Source organism: Hemisphaericaspora subhashii, assembly GCF_019202705.1.
Source record: "Hemisphaericaspora subhashii strain CBS 10753 chromosome Unknown scaffold48, whole genome shotgun sequence".
Taxonomy (NCBI): Eukaryota; Fungi; Ascomycota; class Pichiomycetes; order Serinales; family Debaryomycetaceae; genus Hemisphaericaspora; species Hemisphaericaspora subhashii.
This window is the reverse complement of record NW_026057298.1, coordinates 80,126-100,545: the sequence shown is the minus strand read 5'-3', so window position 1 is coordinate 100,545 and position 20,420 is coordinate 80,126. Positions and strand designations below refer to the sequence as shown.

Sequence of the window (20,420 nt, the reverse complement as noted above, 5' to 3'; positions counted from 1 at the left end):
GAATTTTTCTCAACAACCCAAAAAGAAAACCAAATTCTGAGAAGGTAAGATTAATTTACTACCTTAATACCACCTGCCGCCTTAAGGTAAGACTCACAGGGCTCATATTGAGGGAGATAGAGTTGGCTAATTTTACAACATTGCACCTAAATAGCAATATTTTTGGTAGTTTTTACCGGTCCCGTAGTGTAGTGGGATAGTGTAGCCTAAGACTAAGGCCCCTGGACCCAACGATTCCCAGCTGGACCTAATGTAATTTTTTTTGTGTGGTGGCTGTTATGTTAAGTACGAACTTGTATTGAATAACTAACTATTCTCTTGAGGACAGGTTTGCAAAAAGCCTAAAAGCGATCATTGCAACCTATTTCCACCCTTTCATTTTTTAGTGATGATTTGAAAGATTTGATATTATCACTTCGTTAGATTAGATCTGGTTTATTGGAATTGTATGATGTATATATATTTTTTTATAATTTATTAAATTACATATAGTACTATTTCTATAAAAGACAATCTTATCCTAATAGAAGAAGATTCTTATCCATTATTTACAAATTTGTCCTTAGGTCATTATCATGCATAATAATATCCCCCCCACCTACAGGCCAATTTCTTCAGTATCCTTAATGATTTGTTGAACTTTCTTTTTATTAGGTGCTTCCTTACGGACTTCATCCTTTGAAGGAGGCACAGCCGGTGCACCACCTGCTTGGGGAACAATCTTTGGTTGTTGTACTCCTGCGACGCCACCTGGAGGAACACCTGCACCTTTAGGTGGTGGAACACCACCGGCTTCTTCGGCTACTTCTGCCTTATACCCTTTTTTCTCAGGTTGTGATCCAATTGGTTGTTGATTTTTGTTAGGGCTTCTGTTTCCCTTTCCTGTACCAATTAATTTATCTTCATCACTTCCAACAACTGGTGCTTCATTTGCAATACCACCTTTTGGAGCTTCTACAACTCCCAATCCCATTTTACCTTTTGAATCTTGGGCTAAATTTCCTGCTAAATCGACATTTTCAATTTCTTTATCAGCCTTCTTATTATCAACATTATTAACCATTCTATCTAAATTAATATTTTCCGTATCTATTATTTTTTGATTTGGTTCTTTAATATTTTCATTCTTAACAATTTCATAAGTTGGTTCTGGAGCTGCTTTTAAATCTTGTGAAATCCACCACATTAATGTTCCAAATAATAAAAGCATTACTATATAACCACCTAGTTTTCTTTTAGAATTGGTGAAAAAGACGATTGGTTGTTTAAGATTATCATAAGGAGATGAACGCTTCTTTTTTGTTGGTTTCATATAGTATGGTCTTGGTAAACCATTCTTACTATAACTTCCTTGCATTATGGTTTACGTTGAAGTTAGTTATGATTTCTATTAAAATATGGATTGATTTTAAAAGTAAATTAATTAAATATAGAAAAGAAAAGGTTTTAAAGGAAATTCTCAATTTTTTTTTTTTTTGGCTGGTTGGGTTGGTTTGGTGGCAGATTTTTAATAGAAGAATTATTTTTTAGTAAAACAGTTAAAATAACACCGACATTCTTTTTACAATTCCCTTTAAGCAAATAAAAACAAACAGCGAATAAAGAATACGCCTCTAACAAAACAATGAACGTTACCCCAAAGCCTTTGACTAAGACTTTTGGAAGGAACCAGCGAATAAAATATATTCGATTAGTCATTGAATCATATAATTTACAGATTTGAAAATTGTGTCAAATTTTCTCGATAGTCACACGAAGATAACTATTAATCAAATTTACGCGCACCTAGAACTATTATTCTCTACTAGGTCTAGTCTCCTCCTTCTTTGATCTAAAAATAATTCATTTACAGTACCAAGAGAATAAAACAATTTTTATTGCTGCAATTTTTTTTTTTGCAGCGGTTAAATTAATTTATAATTAACTTCACTTTTTCAATGAATAAAGAGATTGATCAAATGTCAATATTAAGATTCATACTTCTATTTACATTATTATATTCAGTCAATGCAACACCACCTTCATGTTTTCTAAGTTGTGTAGGAGAAGTCACTAGAGATTGTCATTCAAAATTAACTGATGTTACTTGTGCATGTATTAGTGAAGATAAATTAATTGGTTGTCTTGTTGATATATGTCCCTACGGAACCTTCCTAAGTGCTAGAGATCATTTTATGGGTACTTGTTTAGAACATGGAAGACCAACTGTCACTAATCGTATAGGAGGTCGTCGATATACCGGTGGTTTTGGTTACTTTCTTTTGTTTTTGTTTAACAATAACGATAATGATGAAAATATAGATGATAAGGCTCCAGCTAATAAACCATTAATTCCACGTCGTGGCGGTCCATCTAAACCTCAATCTCCAAATGTTAGAAAGCCAAGACCAACCAGAGTTCAAAAATTACCACCCAAATATACAACACCATCTGATCCTCAACCTGCCCCAAGAAGAGAAAACAGACCTCCTCCTCCTCATCCCCCCAGTGAAGATGATAGTGACAATGAATATAATCCAGATCGTGGAACACTTACCCTTCTTTGGCTACATCAACTACGGTTACCTCTAAAATACCTAATTAGAAGACCCATAAATGTCCCTAAAAAATATCGGGATCCAAATAATTTAGGAAAACCAAGAAGAGTTCTAATTAAACGACCAGTAAAATATTATCAACAAGATTCAGCAGCACCCAAACGGAAATCTCAACATGTAAAGAGAATCAGTAGTTTAAGCTTAACTAAAAAACCAGTATTAGGATCAACATATCTGGAAGATATCAACCCCAAGCCTCCTTCAAGGTTTAAAACATCAAAAAATCGACCTGATCGATCATCATCTTCTTTTAATAGCTAATTTTTAAGCCTTATCCAAATATATGTGAATGTGTTTTTGAATCTACTTTAATAGATACTATAGTTTCTCTAGGTATACTAACAAGACCAATTTCTCTAACATGTAAATTCTTATTATTTAATCTATCAATTGATGTTTCATATACGTTGGAAAGAAGTAAGTTTCCAAATGGATCAATTACTGTGAGAACTCCTTCGAATAATCTGGAATCATTGACTTTGACATGTAAGTTTGCCCCGATGAATCTAGATGGACTAATTGTGGCCGAAGCAGACATTATTACTTGGGTTCTCTTCTAAATTTTCAACTGTTAAAGATGATGTTTCAAAATCAGAAAAGTTAAACCTCAAAGTGAAAAATTTGTACACAATTATCTGGGAGGGGTTACCCTGCTTTTGATGATGCATGCCCAGGGTTAGGAAACGAATCGGGTATTTTTCCGGGTATATTCATTCAACCCGAATAAATCGAATTTGGGATTAGGGAATACTCGTTCCGAATAAATAGGAGTCGCTGGATGGGTGAATCGGGTGAATTGGGTGCCGTGAAGGTTGATTCGAAAAATTCGTGTTTCAAAATGTATGTAGTTTGCAACAAATACTAAGCAAAATTTTCTCTGTCTACTGAAAACAAATCAGAAAAACAAGCTTCTAGGCCAATTTTTAATAAATCTGCTTGGACGATTTGCAATTTAAAACGCGTTAGAAACACGCGTATTTAGTATTTTTTGTGTGATTTTCATTTTTTTTTTTTACAAAAATGGTTCAACCTCTATCTTAAATAACTATATAAAATTGTTGGGTTCTAACAACACTCATCCGCTCCATTGAAAATGGTATCAATAAGTTATGCAAGTATTTCCCTCCAGTAACGAAGTTCGAAGATTTAACCAAAATTCAAAGCTTACCACTTAAGCATTGTGTTGGATCCAAGGGCAAAACTAAATCATTACTTAGAAGGTGAGCTATTATGTTTTTACCCAGGAATAGAACTTGATATTAGGTATTTACTTGATCAAGAATACAAGTCTCTTGAGAATGAATTGAAAGAAGTGTCGTCTGACATTTCAGAAGGTGAGATTGAGCCTGAACCAAAAGTGAATGACCTTAACCTCTACAATTTCAAGAGAAAGAAATACAGTGAGGTAGACTCATATATAATTGATCCGACTATAGACAGGTTTGCAAGTGCGCTTGATTATTGGAAGGTGAAACAGGATGTGTACCCTATTCTTAGTATTTTGGCAAGACGATATTTAGCCATACCTGCTACGTCAGCTTCTGTTGAAAGCACATTTTCGATTGCTAGGAATATCATCTCCTACCAACGCAACCGCCTTCTGCTGCTGAATGCTAAGAAACTTATGCTTTTGAAGAGTTGGGGGGTAAATGGAGAAGAATTGGAAGAATCTTGATTCAGAGAAGATTGAGCGTATAAGTCTTTAAAGTTGATAAAGTAAATAGAACTTCTAAGTAATGTTTATAAATCATTAAATGTTTGTGCCAAGTAATTACCATATTAGTTTCGGGTATTCCGAATATTTCGAAATTCAGTTCGAATTTGACTGGCTAGCTTCTTCGAGTGAATCGGGTATTCCAGCAAAATGTAAAAACGAATCAAAAAACCCGAAATTCGGAAAATTCGATTCGTTTCCTAACCCTGACGTACGGATATTTCACTTGTCTTTTTAAAAGTTAGAAAACTTACAAAGAGAAGACTTTCCTTAACATCAATCGCATAATCACCCTTTATAAAAGTTGGCTTAATTTTAGTTTGCTAATTAAGGTAATGGAGGTTATAATCAAGTGAACATAAGCGTAGAAGAACCAATTAAGTTTGGAGCACGTTTCTGGGCGCCCGGTGTTGACAATGAAATGGAATACTGGGAATCAGTTGTGACTATATTCCTCTCTATATCTCTTGTAGATTATCTATCTGTATTGATAGAGATAATTGATACCACAGAGCTTGTTGCTTTCATCGGGATATTAGTAATTTGATAACGTTTAGAAACACGTAGCCTGAAGACGTGTAAGGTCTGCCCTTGGTTATCACTGTGAATGACATTCTATTTATAGATGGAAATAGCGAGCGGCTAAATTCCTATTTTGATAGAAACAAAATGAATGATTAATCAATTCTTTAAGCGCTAACTTATCTTCGATGTTAATATGCAATTTGAGTTCTCATATAAAATGTATGGCACTCGTGGTGCAGGTGGGGGAATTGATTTTTTTTCTACAATACCAAACCCACCATTTAAGGTTTTGTAATTTAACTTTCCCTAAATGTAAACCCATCCCTTTTTCTTAGATTATAATCAATCCCCTGTTGAAAAGATGGAGTCAGAGATGCAAGTCCATGAATTAAGGACAATCTACGGAGAATACAGAAAGTTCTTTGTTGATTGTGAATTACACATTTGTCTTCCCGAATCTGAAGATGAAACCACCCCCACTCCCACCGCTACACTGCTTAGTAACAGATTAGTATAAGCTAATCAGTGAGTACTTCCTAACCTATGATGAATATCAGTAGATAAAGGTGGATGGTATCATAGAGAAAATCCAGAAACCACATATGAAACATTTGAAGCTTTGATGCAAGCTACTAGTCCAAATTTCAGAACGGAATTTGGGAATGAACTTTCAAATAGATTAGATGAACTTCTTCACCCAATCTGTCCTATATTTATAACCCAATGTCCCGATAGATAAATTCTGTCTCATTTTTGGGTCTAGAGATTAGACGAGGTTCGTATGAGATACAAATACATTATAGGATTATATATATAGTCTATATACAAGGACTTTTTTGTTGAAAACTATCTTCTTATTTCTTGCTTTTTTGCTCTTTTTCTTTAGCAGCTGACAAAGCATGTTCCAAAGCTGATTTCTCTCTCTTTAATCTCTTAGCTTCTCTCTTTGCTGCTTTAACAGCTTCAGCCTTTTGTTCAGCTTCCCTCTTAGCCATTTTAATAGCCATTCTTGCCGGCCTAGAAATCTCACGCTTAACAAACTCTTCAACATCATCAACATCAAATCTAGCACCTCTGATATAGTATTGTTGGTTTCTTGGTCTATATTCTTCTGGTTTCCAAACACGTTCAATATTTCTGATTTTTGGATTATAAAGTGGGATTCTAAGTTCTGAACCAATACTTTGAAGTTTTGTTCTTATTAATATATTGGTACCTAAATTATTATGTCCTCTTTTAATACCAATGACTTTCCCGGTAACATCGGTTCTATCAGTATAAGTGACTTTAATGATATCACCTGCTCTTAATCCAGTTTTGGTATGTTCAAGAAAAGAAAATGGCTTACCTAGTACCTCAAAATTATTAACAAAAACTACATATTCCATGATAGGTTCTCCATTTCTCTTTTTAGGTAATGGTTCAAATACAGGTTGTTTTGCTAATGGGAAGTTTTGTTAGTACATTTTATCGACTCCGATTTATGAATGTTGTGAGTACATACGAGACCTTAATGGGAAGAAGGTTCTGCATTGTTGAACCGTTATGCTAGCTGATCTAATAACAGCTCTATTAGCCAGTAATCCAAACATTATGTGTTGTGGCCAGGGGGTTGCTTCTTGATGGAGGGTGTCTGTCTCTTGAAGGTCAAAACAAAATTTTCAATTTTTTTTGAACCAATGGAAAATTTGTTAGTGCTGAAAATTACACAGATCCATAGTAAATTACAATATGATTATTTAAACAGTGTATATGGGGACACTTCTAATTTAACTAATATACAATGAAAAGAAAACTAATATACAAAGACGATGCAATAAGAATAACATTCTGAAGAGATGGAAGCATACTTTAGAAACGTGGGCGTCTCTTTCTTCCGGTAAATTTAGAATCTTCCGCCACTTTCTTACCTCTTCTTCTCATAGTTTCCTTCTTCCTACCAATGAATTCCTTCTTACTTTCCAACTTCTTTCTCAACTTTCTATTCATAGTTTTGGCTTGCTGTGGAGCGTCCATCTCAGCCCCAGTCAAATTAATCTGTCTATCAGACATCCCTGCCGTCAACACCAAATAATACTTCTTTTTACTCTTTGATTCTGGATCATCTATAACCAACCCCCCACCAAATCCAGCCACTTTTGCAGCACCCATCAATGATTCAGTTTGAGAATCATTCATAGGATAAAACTGAGCCACAAATTTCCCACCTCTTTTCAAGGATGCATAAAGTGTATTAAAAAACAACAACATTCTTTTCTTTGGATCAACACCGGCACTATCGGCATTACACAACCATTGTATAGCCGAAATCGAAATCGCAGCATCAAAAGTCCCCGCCCTAAATGGAATCCCATTCCCTAAATCAGCAAGAAATAAATCTCCTTCAACATCTCGATCTAAACCCGTGGCTAACATACTTGGAGAAATATCCATTCCGACCCAATTATAGCCTTCTTCAGTCAAGATCTCCCCTGAAAGACCTGATCCACATCCGAGATCTAATAGGAAGTGAGGCGTGTCTTTTTCTAAATTAAGTAGTTCAAGGGCACGTAAGGTCATCTTGGCTTGGATGTGTTGGACACGAGTTGAGGATGTATATTTGAATGATTTGGTGTCATTATAAAACACTTCTGGCGGAGCAAGTTGTTCTGGTCTAGACATCGTGATAGAAGTGCTATGCTTTTAGGAGTTGGTAGAGAAGAGTTGTTGGGGTATAGTTGTAGTTTTGATAAGGAAGTCGAGAAGACTTCAAAAAAATTTGGTTTTGCGATGATTTAGTCACGTGACCACAATTTAGGTGAATTCTTTGGTTCGACATTCCTACCTATTATGCTAGTACACGTAGAACCAATCCGGGAGCTAGAACAATTAGATGCTCCTCTATAGATAGTCTCTATAAGTCAGGTATAGTTTCTTTCTCAGTATTGACTATTTTGTCTTGAAGAATCAATGAGAATAAAATATTCAGATAAATGAATAGGCTACTAATTTTGAAAACTGAATCACCACAGACAGTAGTCAATTGGATCACTCCATATTAAATGCATTAGCTAGAAAGTATGAGCATAGAGTATATTATTGGATTCTGTAATTAAGCAAAAGAAGAGATAATTGGTGTGACCAAGCAATCACCATAGTTAATTTTTTTTGTTGCAAATCGATACCAAAAACGCACCCACCAAAAACGCGTCTTAATTTTCTACCGCCTTCCTCCTGCCATCCACCCCAACTCAATCCAACTCAACCCAAGCTATAACGATGCCAACAACTTCAATCGATTGTTCTCAAATATCAACCATCCTAAATCCCCAACCCCCCTCCACAGCCACCCCAAAATCCCCTCAAGATCCAATAATATCCTCTCCATTAGGACTAGTCATTATAGAAATCCAAGGTGAATTAAACCTTCCCACCACTGTTCCAACCAATAACACTGAAGAAACACAAGAATATATATCCGAGAATTTCATCACTGTCGACAGGATCTATGATGCTGTGAAGTTTGGGAAGATTGAATTTGATACTCGTGATGAAAAGAAGGTGACATTATTCATTGGGAAATCACAACGATTAATTGGGAGTATTGTGAATTTAGACAAACCGTTAGGGGTTTTGAGGGTGCCGATAAAGAGAGAGGATGATATGGAAGAAGGCTTGGAAGAAGAGGATGGGATTAAATTGGTGGATGTGGTTAGGAAGAGGATGATATTTAAACAGAGACCATTACCTATTATGTAGAAAGTAGAATGTGTATTATATAAATAAATATTTATTGTATCGCAGAGAGATGGTGTAAGGATGGTAGATAGATAAATAGATGGATAGGAATGTAAGTATTAGAATTTAGCTCTTCCCAGATTTCTATGATCCCAGTTGACCTGAGTACTATTCTCAAATCCACTATTTTGAGGATCAACAACTACTAAATGTTCATAAATCTTGATAATATCTTGTTGAGAGAATCCTAATTTATCCTTCATATAATTGACAATATTACCATATTTTTCATGGAAGACATTAATAGTTTCCAACATTGCTTCATATCTTGAACTAACCAAATTCTCAAATCCATGTTCTTCAATCTTCCAATTCTTTCTACCTTGAGATATAGCAACTTCAATATCATTATTATCACCATATTTTTCTCTTAATTTCTTAACTGTTTGTTTAAATTTCCCCCAATTATGACCTACTAGTCCAGAATTAGGTTGACAACAATTAAGTATAAGGAACCGGATCATATCCTTATCAATCCCAGCTAATAATAAGATCAACATTCCTAATACTCCAGTTCTATCTTTTCCCGCAGTGCAATGGAAAATAAGTGGTTGATTTTCATCTCTAATAAATTCAAATACTCTCTTGTAGGCACCAGTTCCAAGTTCTAACATATCTTCATAGACATGAACATAAGTTGACCAAGATGTCATTAAATTGGAATATCTAATTGCAATTGCATCAGGAGAATAATCATCTTTTGAATATACTGGAGAATGAATTCTCTTGATTCCATATCTTTCTAATCCTTGTGGGAATCCATCTTTTTCTACTTCTCCATCAGAACGTAAATCAAATATAGCCTTGATACCTAATTTCTTTAATGATTTTAATCCATTTTCAGTCAACCCGGCAATATTGGCACATCTGAAAGCTAAATGAGGTCTAACATAATAATTCACATGACCTTCCTTGGATGAAGCTCCTGTTGTTGTGGTTTCCAATTTGAAAGTTGGATTATGAATTCTCCAACCACCAATATCTCTAAAATTATTCACACCTTCAACATCTTTCCATCTTGCAACTTTTCCAATCACATTACTTATACTTAAGAATCTTTGCATTTCATTAGCTGGTTGTAAATAATCTATTATATAATCAGTTACAAGAACATTAAAATTGACTTTATTTCCTTTTAAAGGTAAATTACCAGGATTAAAATCTTCCATATCATCCTTGGTATTAATTTCATGTACACCATAGAAATTATGATCAGCATCAGGGATTAATTTTAATTCATGGGAATATCTACCACGATTTAAAGTATTGGCGAAATTTGAACAATCATATCTTGGGACAATATGATCATCAGTTCCATAAACACTCAAGACCGACCAATCACGAGATAATTTCCACAATTGAGTTAAATCAGGTTCTGCAAGTGATAATATTTCTCTTGCTGCTAATTTCATTTGTTGAATTTTACCATATCTAGGCATTTTCACTGGCAAATAGTCGACTCCTTTTAAGTCCATATATCTATTCAAAACAGTCTTGGAAGTAAATCTTGAAGCACAGTTGATTAAATTAGGAACAATAATTGCATTTGGATTACCTTGTTTAACTAATTCATCTTGTTTTTGAGCCCAAAGAAACATAGCTACAGCACCTCTAGAATGAGCAATGACAGTAGATAAAGTTAAATGAATCCCAAGGGGGTTTAATTTCCCATTCATGATCCATTCAGCACAAGCTTGAATATCTTCAACATCTTGACTTAATTGTCTTCCTTGTAATTCATCTTCATTATCGGCAGATTCTCCACATCCTCTAAAATCAATTCTAAGTGAAAATATTCCTAATTCAGCAGCTAATCTATGAGCAATCAATTTTTGATAACAATAATTTCTATGACCTCCTTGTCCATGTAAGATTAACGCTGCTTTATGAGTTACTGGAGGAAGTCCTTCTTGGAAAGGGTTTTTTGAATCAAATGCACGTGGAATTGCAAATGTTGCTGATATTCCTTTACCTAAAGTAACTTGAATTTCTCTTGGAGGAATTGGTTTATAGTTTGGATTTTCAGTTGTCATAGCGTGTGTTCTTTCCTCTGGTTGTATATTCTTAGTATTAAAAAGAGTGTAAACGAAAGTCTATAAGAAGGGATAATCCACAGTATAAATAAAGAGTTTAGAATAAATCCGGATACATTTAATTTCTCCGCTTTAAATTTATTTTTCGTTTCCATTCCCGCCGTGAATAATTTTAATTTTTTTTAACCAATTTAGGGCTCCCTTCCTCTTGTTATTCTTTCAATTTCAATATAACGGATAATGGAGATATTTGTATAACTGAAATTGCATAATTATTCAGATTCCACCGACATCCACCGCCACAACCACCATCCACCATACACTTCTTTTCTCGTGTGAAATGTCTTCCTTTTTTATAATTGCGTTTCATACAAACTTCGCGAGGATGTCATCTCGTAGGTTACTTCAGCAGACAGTCGTGGGGTCTGCGAACATCCAAACCCATAGAAAACATCCCGATCTGCATTTTTCCCCAGAAAGTTTCCAGAGAATATCAGATGAAAATTTATCGGACAGGTGGGGCAAACTGCCAACCAAGACCAGGGACTGGTAGCGCAAGTAATATTGTTAGTTTTTTTTTGTTGGGGTGCGGCTTGATTTATTTCTTGCGGGATTCTAACCTCTACCAACCAACTTACATCTATCACGGGGAATTAAAAGTCATTGGCAAATGCTAACAATATAAGACAATGAATCGACAGGAAGATAGAGATGCATATACACAACTAGGAAGATCTCTTAATGAACGTCATATAGATCAACTATCTACTCAACTATCAGTATTCCAATCAGCTGTAATCAACTTTGCTAATGAACATGGAGATGAAATTAAACTGAATGGAGAATTTAGAAATAAATTTGCCCAAATTTCACAACTGATTGGTATTGATCCTTTAGAATTGTTATTATATACATCGAAGAATAAACGAGAGAATTTTTATGTTGGTCTTGTAGTTAGAATTATTGAAATTTGTCAACTGACTCGTGATTTAAATGGTGGTTTAATCTCTCTAAAGGAACTAATATCAATTGTTAAAGATACTCATACTGTCCATATAGATATAAATCAAAATGATATTGAACAATCATTGTCAATGTTAAACACTTTGGGTAATGGATATGAAATCTTAACTATAAATGATAAGAAATGGTTAAAATATACATCAGCAATTGGTGATAATTTATCAATTGATCAAAAGAAGGTTTATGAATTATGCGGATTTATGGGTGGTTATGTTACGATATCTAATAATTCTCTATTAATACCAACCCTATTTTAATCTACATTTTGTCAATTAGATGAAATGATTATGAATGGGTTTCTATGGGTTGATACTCAAGCTCCAAACGGGGAATATCAATTCTGGGAACCTTCTTGGATATCTAATTAATACATATATACATTTATACATAGGGTTACAAATATACAGGTCTACTCTGGCGATTGTTCTGTTGTAGCAGACTTTGCCCTACGTTTCTTTTCTTTATGTCTTTCATTAATCACTTCAAATGTGTCATTAAGATGTCTTTCTGATAATGGAACATATTGCGTATAATTCCGTCCCAAACCGTCACCAAGATGCATTCTTCCACCTTCTAAAGTGGCTATTGGTGGTTTCACATCTTCCAAAACAAAATGCTCCATAATTTTTGTCATTTCACTTTTAATTTGAGTATCATATGTCAAGTTGGGGAATTTATTAAACAATAAACTAAATGAACGACCCGCATCTTTGTTATATTTTATCCATTCCATTTCTTCATATTCACAATCATACAATACCAAAGGAACTTCATTTGCCATTTCATATACAGGTTTCCTGGGGAATTTCTCCACATTAGTTAAGTCTTCAATTATCAGTATTGATTCCAATTTCTGGGCAACCAAGAATAGAATAGCAACCATACATCTAACTTGATGCCAAAGGAATGCACTCCCTTTTAGATCAAAACAGTAATAATCATCTTTTAAATGAATGATTCTTGAATGATGAATATCTCGAACATAATTCGTAATCTGTTTTGATCCATCTATTTTACAAAAATTTCTAAAATCATGAACACCTTCATATAATCTTGCTGCTTGGTCCATGATTTCAATATCAAGATCTCGTTTTTGGAAAATATATCGATAATGACGATACTTACAACTGAATCTGGCATCGAACTTTTCGGGAGGTCTCAAGCATACCGCAGTCACTCTTATGTCCATTGGCAACAAGGAATTCAATATCCTCATATAATTCAATTCATCCTTATCATTGTTAGCATCTTGTTGTTGTTCAGGAGATAAGTTAGATCTAACATTTAGGGAAATGACTTGATTCATGGCACTGACTCCTTTATCGGTTCTACCACATCGTGAAAATTTACAACATTCTAAACTTGGTTCTTTTATTAATTTTGATTTTGATAATGCTTCAAGCAAGGTTTCCTCCACGGTCGGTAATGCAGTTGGTTCATATTGATATGCTAATCCGTTATAATTCCAACCGAGGTAGGCGAATCTTAAGGCGATGAATCTTTGGTTGTGTTTGCTCCAATCGAATTCTCGCTTCTTTTGCTTTTGCTTCTTAGTAGGAGGGGCCGGTTCTGTAGTGGTGGTGGTGGAGGATTCAAGTTGGTTGATTTTGGCGATTAGTTGTTCTTTTGTCCATGATGAATAATCGATTGATGCCATGGCTGGTGGAACAGGAGATGTTGATGAGAGTGATCTTTTTACCATTATCCAAGATCTTGACACAAGTTGTCTGAACATATAATCCTCTATCTGCTTGCCAATGACGTCTTTAAAGATTGTTGAAAAAAATTGAACCTCTTCGTAAAATCGCCCATCGCGCAAATCAAAAAAATAAATAAAATTATTCAATCTCATCTCATCACTCTTTCCTTCCAAACAACTAACACCCCAATACACAATGAAAACAAAGACAGAATCCCTTTCTTGGGATAATATACGATACTCGCTCCACCCATGGATCAAAGAAGCAATCTCCTCCCTCGGATTCCCCACCATGACCCCAGTCCAAGCATCCACCATCCCATTACTCAGTGGAAACAAAGATGTCGTAGTTGAAGCAGTAACAGGATCCGGAAAAACACTTGCATTCGTAATCCCGGTATTACAAAAAGTTTCCGACCGGATGTATAGTTCAGACGGAGAAGATGGACCTGAACCGGTGAAGAGGGGACATATGTTGGCAGTAGTCTTGAGTCCGACTAGAGAACTTGCGAGTCAGATCCAAGCTGTTTTCAATCAAGTATTGGAATTTCTCCCCGAGGGAAAAAACCCCATCAAGACTCAATTGTTGGTAGGTGGAGGTTCATTGGGGACTATTAGAGATGATTTGGATTTCTTTTTGAAAAACCAACCTCAGATATTAATTGCTACACCTGGGAGAATGTTGGATTTTTTGGGATCACAATATGTGAAGACACAATCTACTGAGATTGTTATATTGGATGAAGCGGATAAATTGTTGGACTTTTCATTTGAGAAGGATGTTATTAATATATTGAAACGATTACCTAAACAGCGTAGAACCGGTTTGTTTTCAGCTACGATAAGTTCAGCCGGGGCGGATATTTTTAGAACTGGGATGAATAATCCAGTTAAAGTGACAGTTAAATCCAAGAATTTGTTGGGGGAGAATCAAATTGCTCCAAGTAGTTTACAACTTTCATATATGATGATCCAACCAGAATGTAAAATATCAACCTTATTACATCTATTATCCAACTATCAATTCAAAAAATCAATAGTCTATTTCCCAACCTGTACATCAGTCAAACATTTCTATTCAATCTTCCACACTCTCCATGCCGATCAAAACCTAAAATTCTTCTCCCTTCATGGTCAACTATCCACCAAATCCAGAATGAAAACCCTATCCAGCTTTGCTGAAGGTGACACCAACATCAATAAATTCATCCTCATGACCACCGACGTCGCTGCTCGAGGTATCGATATCCCCGACGTTGATCTCGTGATCCAAATCGACCCACCAACTGACCCAAATGTATTCTTACATAGATGTGGTAGGACAGGTAGGGCGAACAGAGTAGGTAGGGCGATTGTAATGTTGAATCAAGATTGTCAAGAGGAGGATTATATCGGATTCATGGAAATTAAAGGAGTTTCCCTCTCACAAATGACCACTCCTGATGTGACTTCCGATCATCGAGAATTACAAACTAAGTTAAGGAAATATATGCTTGAAGATCGGGCAAGACATGATTTGGGAATTAAATCCTACGTTGGATTTATTCGATATTATTCCAAACATGTAGCTAGTTCTATTTTTAGATTGTCAACATTGGATTATTTAGGTGTGGCTAGGATGTATGGATTATTGAGATTGCCAAAGATGCCGGAACTGAGATATATTGCCAATGAGGATATGCCTGAAGATGGATGGTTAGGAGAGGTTATTGATATGGATAAGTATGCTTATGCTGATAAATTACAGGAGAAATCGAGGTTGGAGAATTTGGAAGCAGATAGAGAGAGGAAGATTCTGGACGCGAAGAGGAGGAAGGAATTGAAGGTGAAAAATGAAGCTTGGTCAAGTAAAGTGGAAAAGAAGGAGACTAAACAAGAAAGAAGGGAGAAGATGAAGAGAAAGAGAGAATTGATTGAGAAACAAATCATGGACGAATCTTCTGAAGATGAACAAACGGTAGAAGATTGGAAGGATATAGTTAGAAAGAATAAAAAGAAAAAGAACAATAGTGGAAGTTTGCAAGGGTCTTTTGAAGGATTATAAGCGAATATATATATATAAAGGTAATTCTAGCATTATAGCAATAAACTTTTTAGGATTGATTCTAATTAAGAGAACCTATTTTATACCGTTCACTACTTGATCTTATTCCATCAAATACAAATAAATTGTCCAATGGGATATATTGAGAAGTAGTTAATTTCAATACTTCTTGACTAGCAACTCCACCCATTAAACTACATAAATTATGATAATTTCTTGTATTATGAGCCAATATTTCTTTGAATGAATTTGCAATTGACAACAGTATTGGTCTACTTGAAAAATTTTGACCAAATATCTTTATAAATGAATCTAGATCTTCAATAGTTGGATTACGACCATTTTGTCCAACAAAAATATTAAATGTAAGTATGGCAAAATAAATAGCTAGGGTATTATATTCATCTGAATCATCAGATTCTTGATACAATTTTTCAATTAATTGAGTATCTACCAATTTTCTTGATCCAATAGTTACAAATAATAATTGAACATTTTTACAAAATACGGCTATTGATTCATTTGGGATATCGGTGGGATTTCTTCCAATTGATTCTAAAATCCCATGAACTTCTTCTGTAAATAATTTTTGATCTTTTAATGCCTTTGTACGATATATATTTTGTAAATTAATATAATTTTTGGTATCCAGGGCCATATCAGGTAAACTTCCAGCCAAAGGTAATTGTTGATTGTTTTTAGTTACGAAATTTTCTAATGCAGCAATATATATCCAAAATATAGGAGTATCATTAGCTAGACCTCTTTCTTTTGATTTTATAAATAATGCATTTATTGAATCAGGAATTTCTGTCTTTTGACATGCACGATGATATGAGTTTGCAGCTTCCATGAAATTTGTTTCTAATTGTATATTTCTTGACATTGATTCAATATAACTTTTAAATAATTTTTTATCAGCATAAGTCAAAGGAGGTTGACCATTATGAAGTGATTTCCATTTATCTAATGCTTTTATAAATATGACAATATAAGGAACATGAGAATGTTCAGCATCATTTAATTTATCTAAATCAAATGAATCAGCAAATTGTTGTAATTCAGGCCATGGTTTATCTATTCTTAAATCAAATAATTTTGAAGGATCATGAGTTTCAATTACAGTAATTTCATTAGTCAAAATATTTAAAGAACCATAATAACCAATTGAATTTATAATTAATATAGGAATTTGCCGGGACCAAAGAATTTCAATTAATTTTCTTAAACTTGGTAAATAATCACTTATAATTACAATATTAAATTTCTCCCAATATGATTCAGATTCATTAATCAAAATATCTTCAATTGAACTTGTTATAGCATGACCTTTAACTTCTTGATTTAATTCATTTAAATTATTCAGTATAGCACATGATAAATAACAATTTAAATCAGGTTTCTTAAGAAAGAAATTACTTGATAAATCAGTTGAAGTTACTAATTTATTATCAATAATTGTATATTCACCAATTCCTGGTAAGATTAAATTCTTTAAAGTTTCTGATCCTGTTGGTGTTGCATTAATTAAACAAACATGAGAATCTTCTAATTTTGATTGACCACTTGATGCCCATAATCTTAATTGTCTATCGTATCTTGTTTCTTTATCGTTTGTCATTACTTTCCAGTTTCCCTTACTACCAATCAAAGTAAAAAAAACAACGATTTGATTTTAGACAAATATTATTATTTATATTTATAGAATGCAAAGACAGTTGCTGTGGTAAAAAACGATTGACAGTTTTTATAAAAAAGTTTGTTAAATCAATTTAATCTTAAAAAGGTTAATTAATTAAAAAATTATACAATGACTTTGTTTATGAATTGTTTCAATTTTGTATGGGAAAAATCAAACGAATTGAAATTTAATTTTTAAAGTTTGGTTGTAAAAAAAAAGAAGGGAAGGGACAAGTAGGGGAACAACAAATTCACAATTTAATGAAACTTCTTCTTTCTTGTTTTCTTGGTATGTAATTACTATGAATCTGTAGAAGATATTGTAATTAGACCAATAGAATCTGTCTATAATTTAATGTATAACTCTGCGTATGTCAAATAGAATCTTGTGTAGTATCTTTTAGAGAAGGACTGTAGTTTTTAAACTTCCTCGTCTAAATTATTTTTGTTATTCATGAAAACGTACATTATTTATAGTGGGTTAGTTTGTTTCGGTACTATTTTCATTTTCTTAGATATTTACATTCTATAGAATGAGTTAGTGGTTACAATTAAACTATATCAACATGTATAGTAATTATGGTTGTGGCAGATATGCCTTTTTAGGTACTTCCCAACGTTCACGCAGGGACATCCCAGGGCACTTGCCAAGACAACTTACATTCAAAGTACTATGTGATTAGAGTTTGTTGGCGGAATCATATTTCATAAATATAATAGTTAGACATATGTAAGTCTAATATAAGTACATGTAGATCAAGGTTGTTTCGGGCGGATCATTTTTAATGAAATGGTTAGGCGAACTCCTATAACAATATAGGGATATGCTATTTTCTATATAGTACACAACTTGAATGCTTCTTTCGAATACATGGTGTATCAACTTAAATCAGAAGCTCGATAGCTGAAAAGCTTCTTTCCGAAACATAAAGCTTAATTAAAAACCATTTCTCATCTCGGCTAGGTCCATATGCTATTTTGGAATAGGAATCTTTAAAGAAATATTTGTGGATAAAGGCTTTTGCTTGTAACATTACATCAAACTATTCGGTGGAGATACATTCAAATCTAGCAGAACTTGATCATCACAGGAGACTACTACAATTAAAGAGAAGGAATTTACGCACGAGTTAACAGTGTAGGACTCCACTTTTCTGCAACCCCCCCAGCCTCCCCCCTTGCAGATCCCCTGGCAACATACATATCTATATAAACCATTCTCTAAGTGGTTGATTCAGAATGAATGGAATGTTTAATCCGCCCAGATGACCAACCTAGATTAAGTAAAAACTTTCTTTACTTGAGGTCAGATTTAAAACCCCTTCGCACGAACTAACCTTTGGTCAGGTGGATAATTCAGTATGAAGGGATTCTATCGGATCCATGAAAATCCAGTCAAACTCTTTGCAGGGTGTGTCATCAATTGTTCATTTGTTACTCAAAAAGTACTAAACAATATACTTACCAACTTTTCACCAGCTTTCCATCGTGAAAGGTAGTTGAAAGTAGTTGATAGGTAGTTGACAGGTAGCTGAAAGATAGTTGAAAGTTGCAGTTGAAAGGTAGTTGAAAGGTACTTGAAAGGTGGTTGACAGGTAGTTGATATAGAATGAATGGAAATATTAATCCCCCCAGATGACCAACCCAGATCAGGTAAAACCTTCATCCCCTGAAATCGGATTAAAATCCCATCACACAAACTAGCCATTGGTCAGGTGGCTAATTCAGTATGAAGGGATTACACTGATTCATGGAAATACAGTCATACCCTTTCCAAATTGTATCATTACCAACTCTTCATTTTCCATGATTTTATGATTTAATATATGGATGGTTGAAATGTGGTTGAAAGGTAGTTGGAAAGGTGGTTGACAGGTAGTTCAAAGGTAGTTGAAAGGTATTGAAAGCTGAAAGGTATTGAAAGTTAAAAGGTAGTTGAAAGGTAGTTGAAAGATAGTTGAAAGGTAGTTGAAAGATAGTTGAAAAGCGGTGGATAGACAATGAATGGAAACTCTAATCCCCCCGGATGGCCAACTTAGATCAAGCAAAACCTTCATCCCTTGAAATCAGATTAAAGACCCATCACAAGAACTAACCATTGGTCAGGTGGCTAATTAAATATGAGGGCATTACACAGATCCATGGAAATCCAGTCAAACTTTCACTAAATTGTACCATCTTCATTTCCATGATTTTTTTTAGGAAGATTTTAAAACTGAACAAGAACTGGAATTGGAAAGGAAAACAGAAGAAACTGAACTCAGGGATCCACAAGGATAAAAACCCCACTTCAATGTGTACTAGTAACATGGCTTGTTGATAAATGGGTAGCAATATTGGATAGATGATTGTCGTTGGAAGATGTTTCAATTTCGTTTCTGTGGTTGATTTTGATTTCTGTGGTTTAATTTTTAATTGCTTCAAATAGATTTCATATCCTTCTAATACCTTCACACCAAAATTACTTCTTTGAACATTCGATGATCCAACTAACTTTACTTGATTGATGAGATTAAGGAAGATTATTGAATGAATAAATTATTTGGGCGGTAGATTTCTTTGTGAACAATAAAGATGAAACAAATGAAGTTTTTCTCATTTTTTCGCAATCTGGGCGTTTAAATAAGCTGCAAAATTTCCTAGTCATTTTGAAACAAACACAAAGAAAAAAACATAAATAATCTAGACCTCACATAGACCAACACAGACCCATTCTTGCCAGGATAATTAAGCATAGAAGTTAAGGGTGTGGCTTGTCCATGTATTGAAGAGGGAAATAACATTATTAAAACATGAGCACTCCAAATTTCTGACGTTCAGTCATTTTTTTGCCACCAAATTATCAAAAAATCACTCAAAAGTAATAGTATGAATATAAAACCTTTGAGAATACAACACTTGGACATCATGCTCTATGGATTCCACGTGATCATATAATTAAAGTCTTTGCCAGTGTAAAGTGCTCTAAACTATCAAAATACGTTGAAAGTCGAATTACATATAGCTGATCCATCATTAGCGGGTATGTTTTAGCAACCCAACCAGATCACGTGAAATTTTTATTACGTAATAAAAAAAATTCCTGAAAAATCCAAGGTGAAAATTTTTTTTGTTAGGAGACAGAGAGACCGTTTTCTAGCCAAGCAGAATTTTGTAATTTTTACAACGTGTTACCATTTTTTTTTTTTTGATAACGCAACACATGATTCGTTATCTGACGCGGCATTGTAAATAACACATCCGAGCTCAAGCAATGCGTGTACTCAATTGGTACATAAGTACCACTTCAATTGAATCAATTGCAATTGACTACAAAAAGATTGAAATT

At 34.2% G+C, this 20,420-nt stretch overlaps 11 protein-coding genes across 11 annotated transcripts; 5 read left to right on the top strand and 6 right to left on the bottom strand. All coding sequences in view use genetic code 12, as the record gives it.

The window, feature by feature from the left end:
* Window positions 1-598: 598 nt before the first annotated feature.
* Window positions 599-1,357, bottom strand: J8A68_002951 (uncharacterized protein; the record flags this gene model as incomplete). The annotated part of the gene is made up of 1 exon (XM_049406753.1): window positions 599-1,357. One exon carries the CDS (start codon window positions 1,355-1,357, stop codon window positions 599-601), a length of 759 nt encoding a protein of 252 aa, XP_049263797.1.
* Window positions 1,358-1,937: 580 nt separating this feature from the next.
* Window positions 1,938-2,858, top strand: CCW14 (Ccw14p; the record flags this gene model as incomplete). Its single annotated transcript, XM_049406752.1, has 1 exon — window positions 1,938-2,858. One exon carries the CDS (start codon window positions 1,938-1,940, stop codon window positions 2,856-2,858), a length of 921 nt encoding a protein of 306 aa, XP_049263796.1.
* Window positions 2,859-3,375: 517 nt separating this feature from the next.
* Window positions 3,376-4,272, top strand: J8A68_002949 (hAT family dimerization domain-containing protein; the record flags this gene model as incomplete). The annotated part of the gene is made up of 2 exons (XM_049406751.1): window positions 3,376-3,437; window positions 3,861-4,272. 2 exons carry the CDS (start codon window positions 3,376-3,378, stop codon window positions 4,270-4,272), a joined length of 474 nt encoding a protein of 157 aa, XP_049263795.1.
* Window positions 4,273-5,690: 1,418 nt separating this feature from the next.
* Window positions 5,691-6,428, bottom strand: J8A68_002948 (mitochondrial 54S ribosomal protein bL19m; the record flags this gene model as incomplete). The annotated part of the gene is made up of 2 exons (XM_049406750.1): window positions 5,691-6,277; window positions 6,341-6,428. 2 exons carry the CDS (start codon window positions 6,426-6,428, stop codon window positions 5,691-5,693), a joined length of 675 nt encoding a protein of 224 aa, XP_049263794.1.
* A 259-nt stretch (window positions 6,429-6,687) lies between these two features.
* Window positions 6,688-7,497, bottom strand: BUD23 (18S rRNA (guanine1575-N7)-methyltransferase; the record flags this gene model as incomplete). The annotated part of the gene is made up of 1 exon (XM_049406749.1): window positions 6,688-7,497. One exon carries the CDS (start codon window positions 7,495-7,497, stop codon window positions 6,688-6,690), a length of 810 nt encoding a protein of 269 aa, XP_049263793.1.
* A 597-nt stretch (window positions 7,498-8,094) lies between these two features.
* On the top strand, window positions 8,095-8,574 carry CTF8 (Ctf8p; the record flags this gene model as incomplete). The annotated part of the gene is made up of 1 exon (XM_049406748.1): window positions 8,095-8,574. The coding sequence occupies one exon, from the start codon at window positions 8,095-8,097 to the stop codon at window positions 8,572-8,574; it is 480 nt and encodes a 159-aa protein (XP_049263792.1).
* A 98-nt stretch (window positions 8,575-8,672) lies between these two features.
* Window positions 8,673-10,646, bottom strand: J8A68_002945 (uncharacterized protein; the record flags this gene model as incomplete). The annotated part of the gene is made up of 1 exon (XM_049406747.1): window positions 8,673-10,646. The coding sequence occupies one exon, from the start codon at window positions 10,644-10,646 to the stop codon at window positions 8,673-8,675; it is 1,974 nt and encodes a 657-aa protein (XP_049263791.1).
* Window positions 10,647-11,335: 689 nt separating this feature from the next.
* On the top strand, window positions 11,336-11,926 carry VPS22 (ESCRT-II subunit protein; the record flags this gene model as incomplete). Its single annotated transcript, XM_049406745.1, has 1 exon — window positions 11,336-11,926. The coding sequence occupies one exon, from the start codon at window positions 11,336-11,338 to the stop codon at window positions 11,924-11,926; it is 591 nt and encodes a 196-aa protein (XP_049263790.1).
* A 152-nt stretch (window positions 11,927-12,078) lies between these two features.
* Window positions 12,079-13,371, bottom strand: J8A68_002943 (pseudouridine synthase; the record flags this gene model as incomplete). The annotated part of the gene is made up of 1 exon (XM_049406744.1): window positions 12,079-13,371. One exon carries the CDS (start codon window positions 13,369-13,371, stop codon window positions 12,079-12,081), a length of 1,293 nt encoding a protein of 430 aa, XP_049263789.1.
* Window positions 13,372-13,564: 193 nt separating this feature from the next.
* SPB4 (putative ATP-dependent RNA helicase) lies at window positions 13,565-15,412 on the top strand (the record flags this gene model as incomplete). The annotated part of the gene is made up of 1 exon (XM_049406743.1): window positions 13,565-15,412. One exon carries the CDS (start codon window positions 13,565-13,567, stop codon window positions 15,410-15,412), a length of 1,848 nt encoding a protein of 615 aa, XP_049263788.1.
* A 61-nt stretch (window positions 15,413-15,473) lies between these two features.
* Window positions 15,474-17,033, bottom strand: J8A68_002941 (uncharacterized protein; the record flags this gene model as incomplete). The annotated part of the gene is made up of 1 exon (XM_049406742.1): window positions 15,474-17,033. The coding sequence occupies one exon, from the start codon at window positions 17,031-17,033 to the stop codon at window positions 15,474-15,476; it is 1,560 nt and encodes a 519-aa protein (XP_049263787.1).
* Window positions 17,034-20,420: the final 3,387 nt, after the last annotated feature.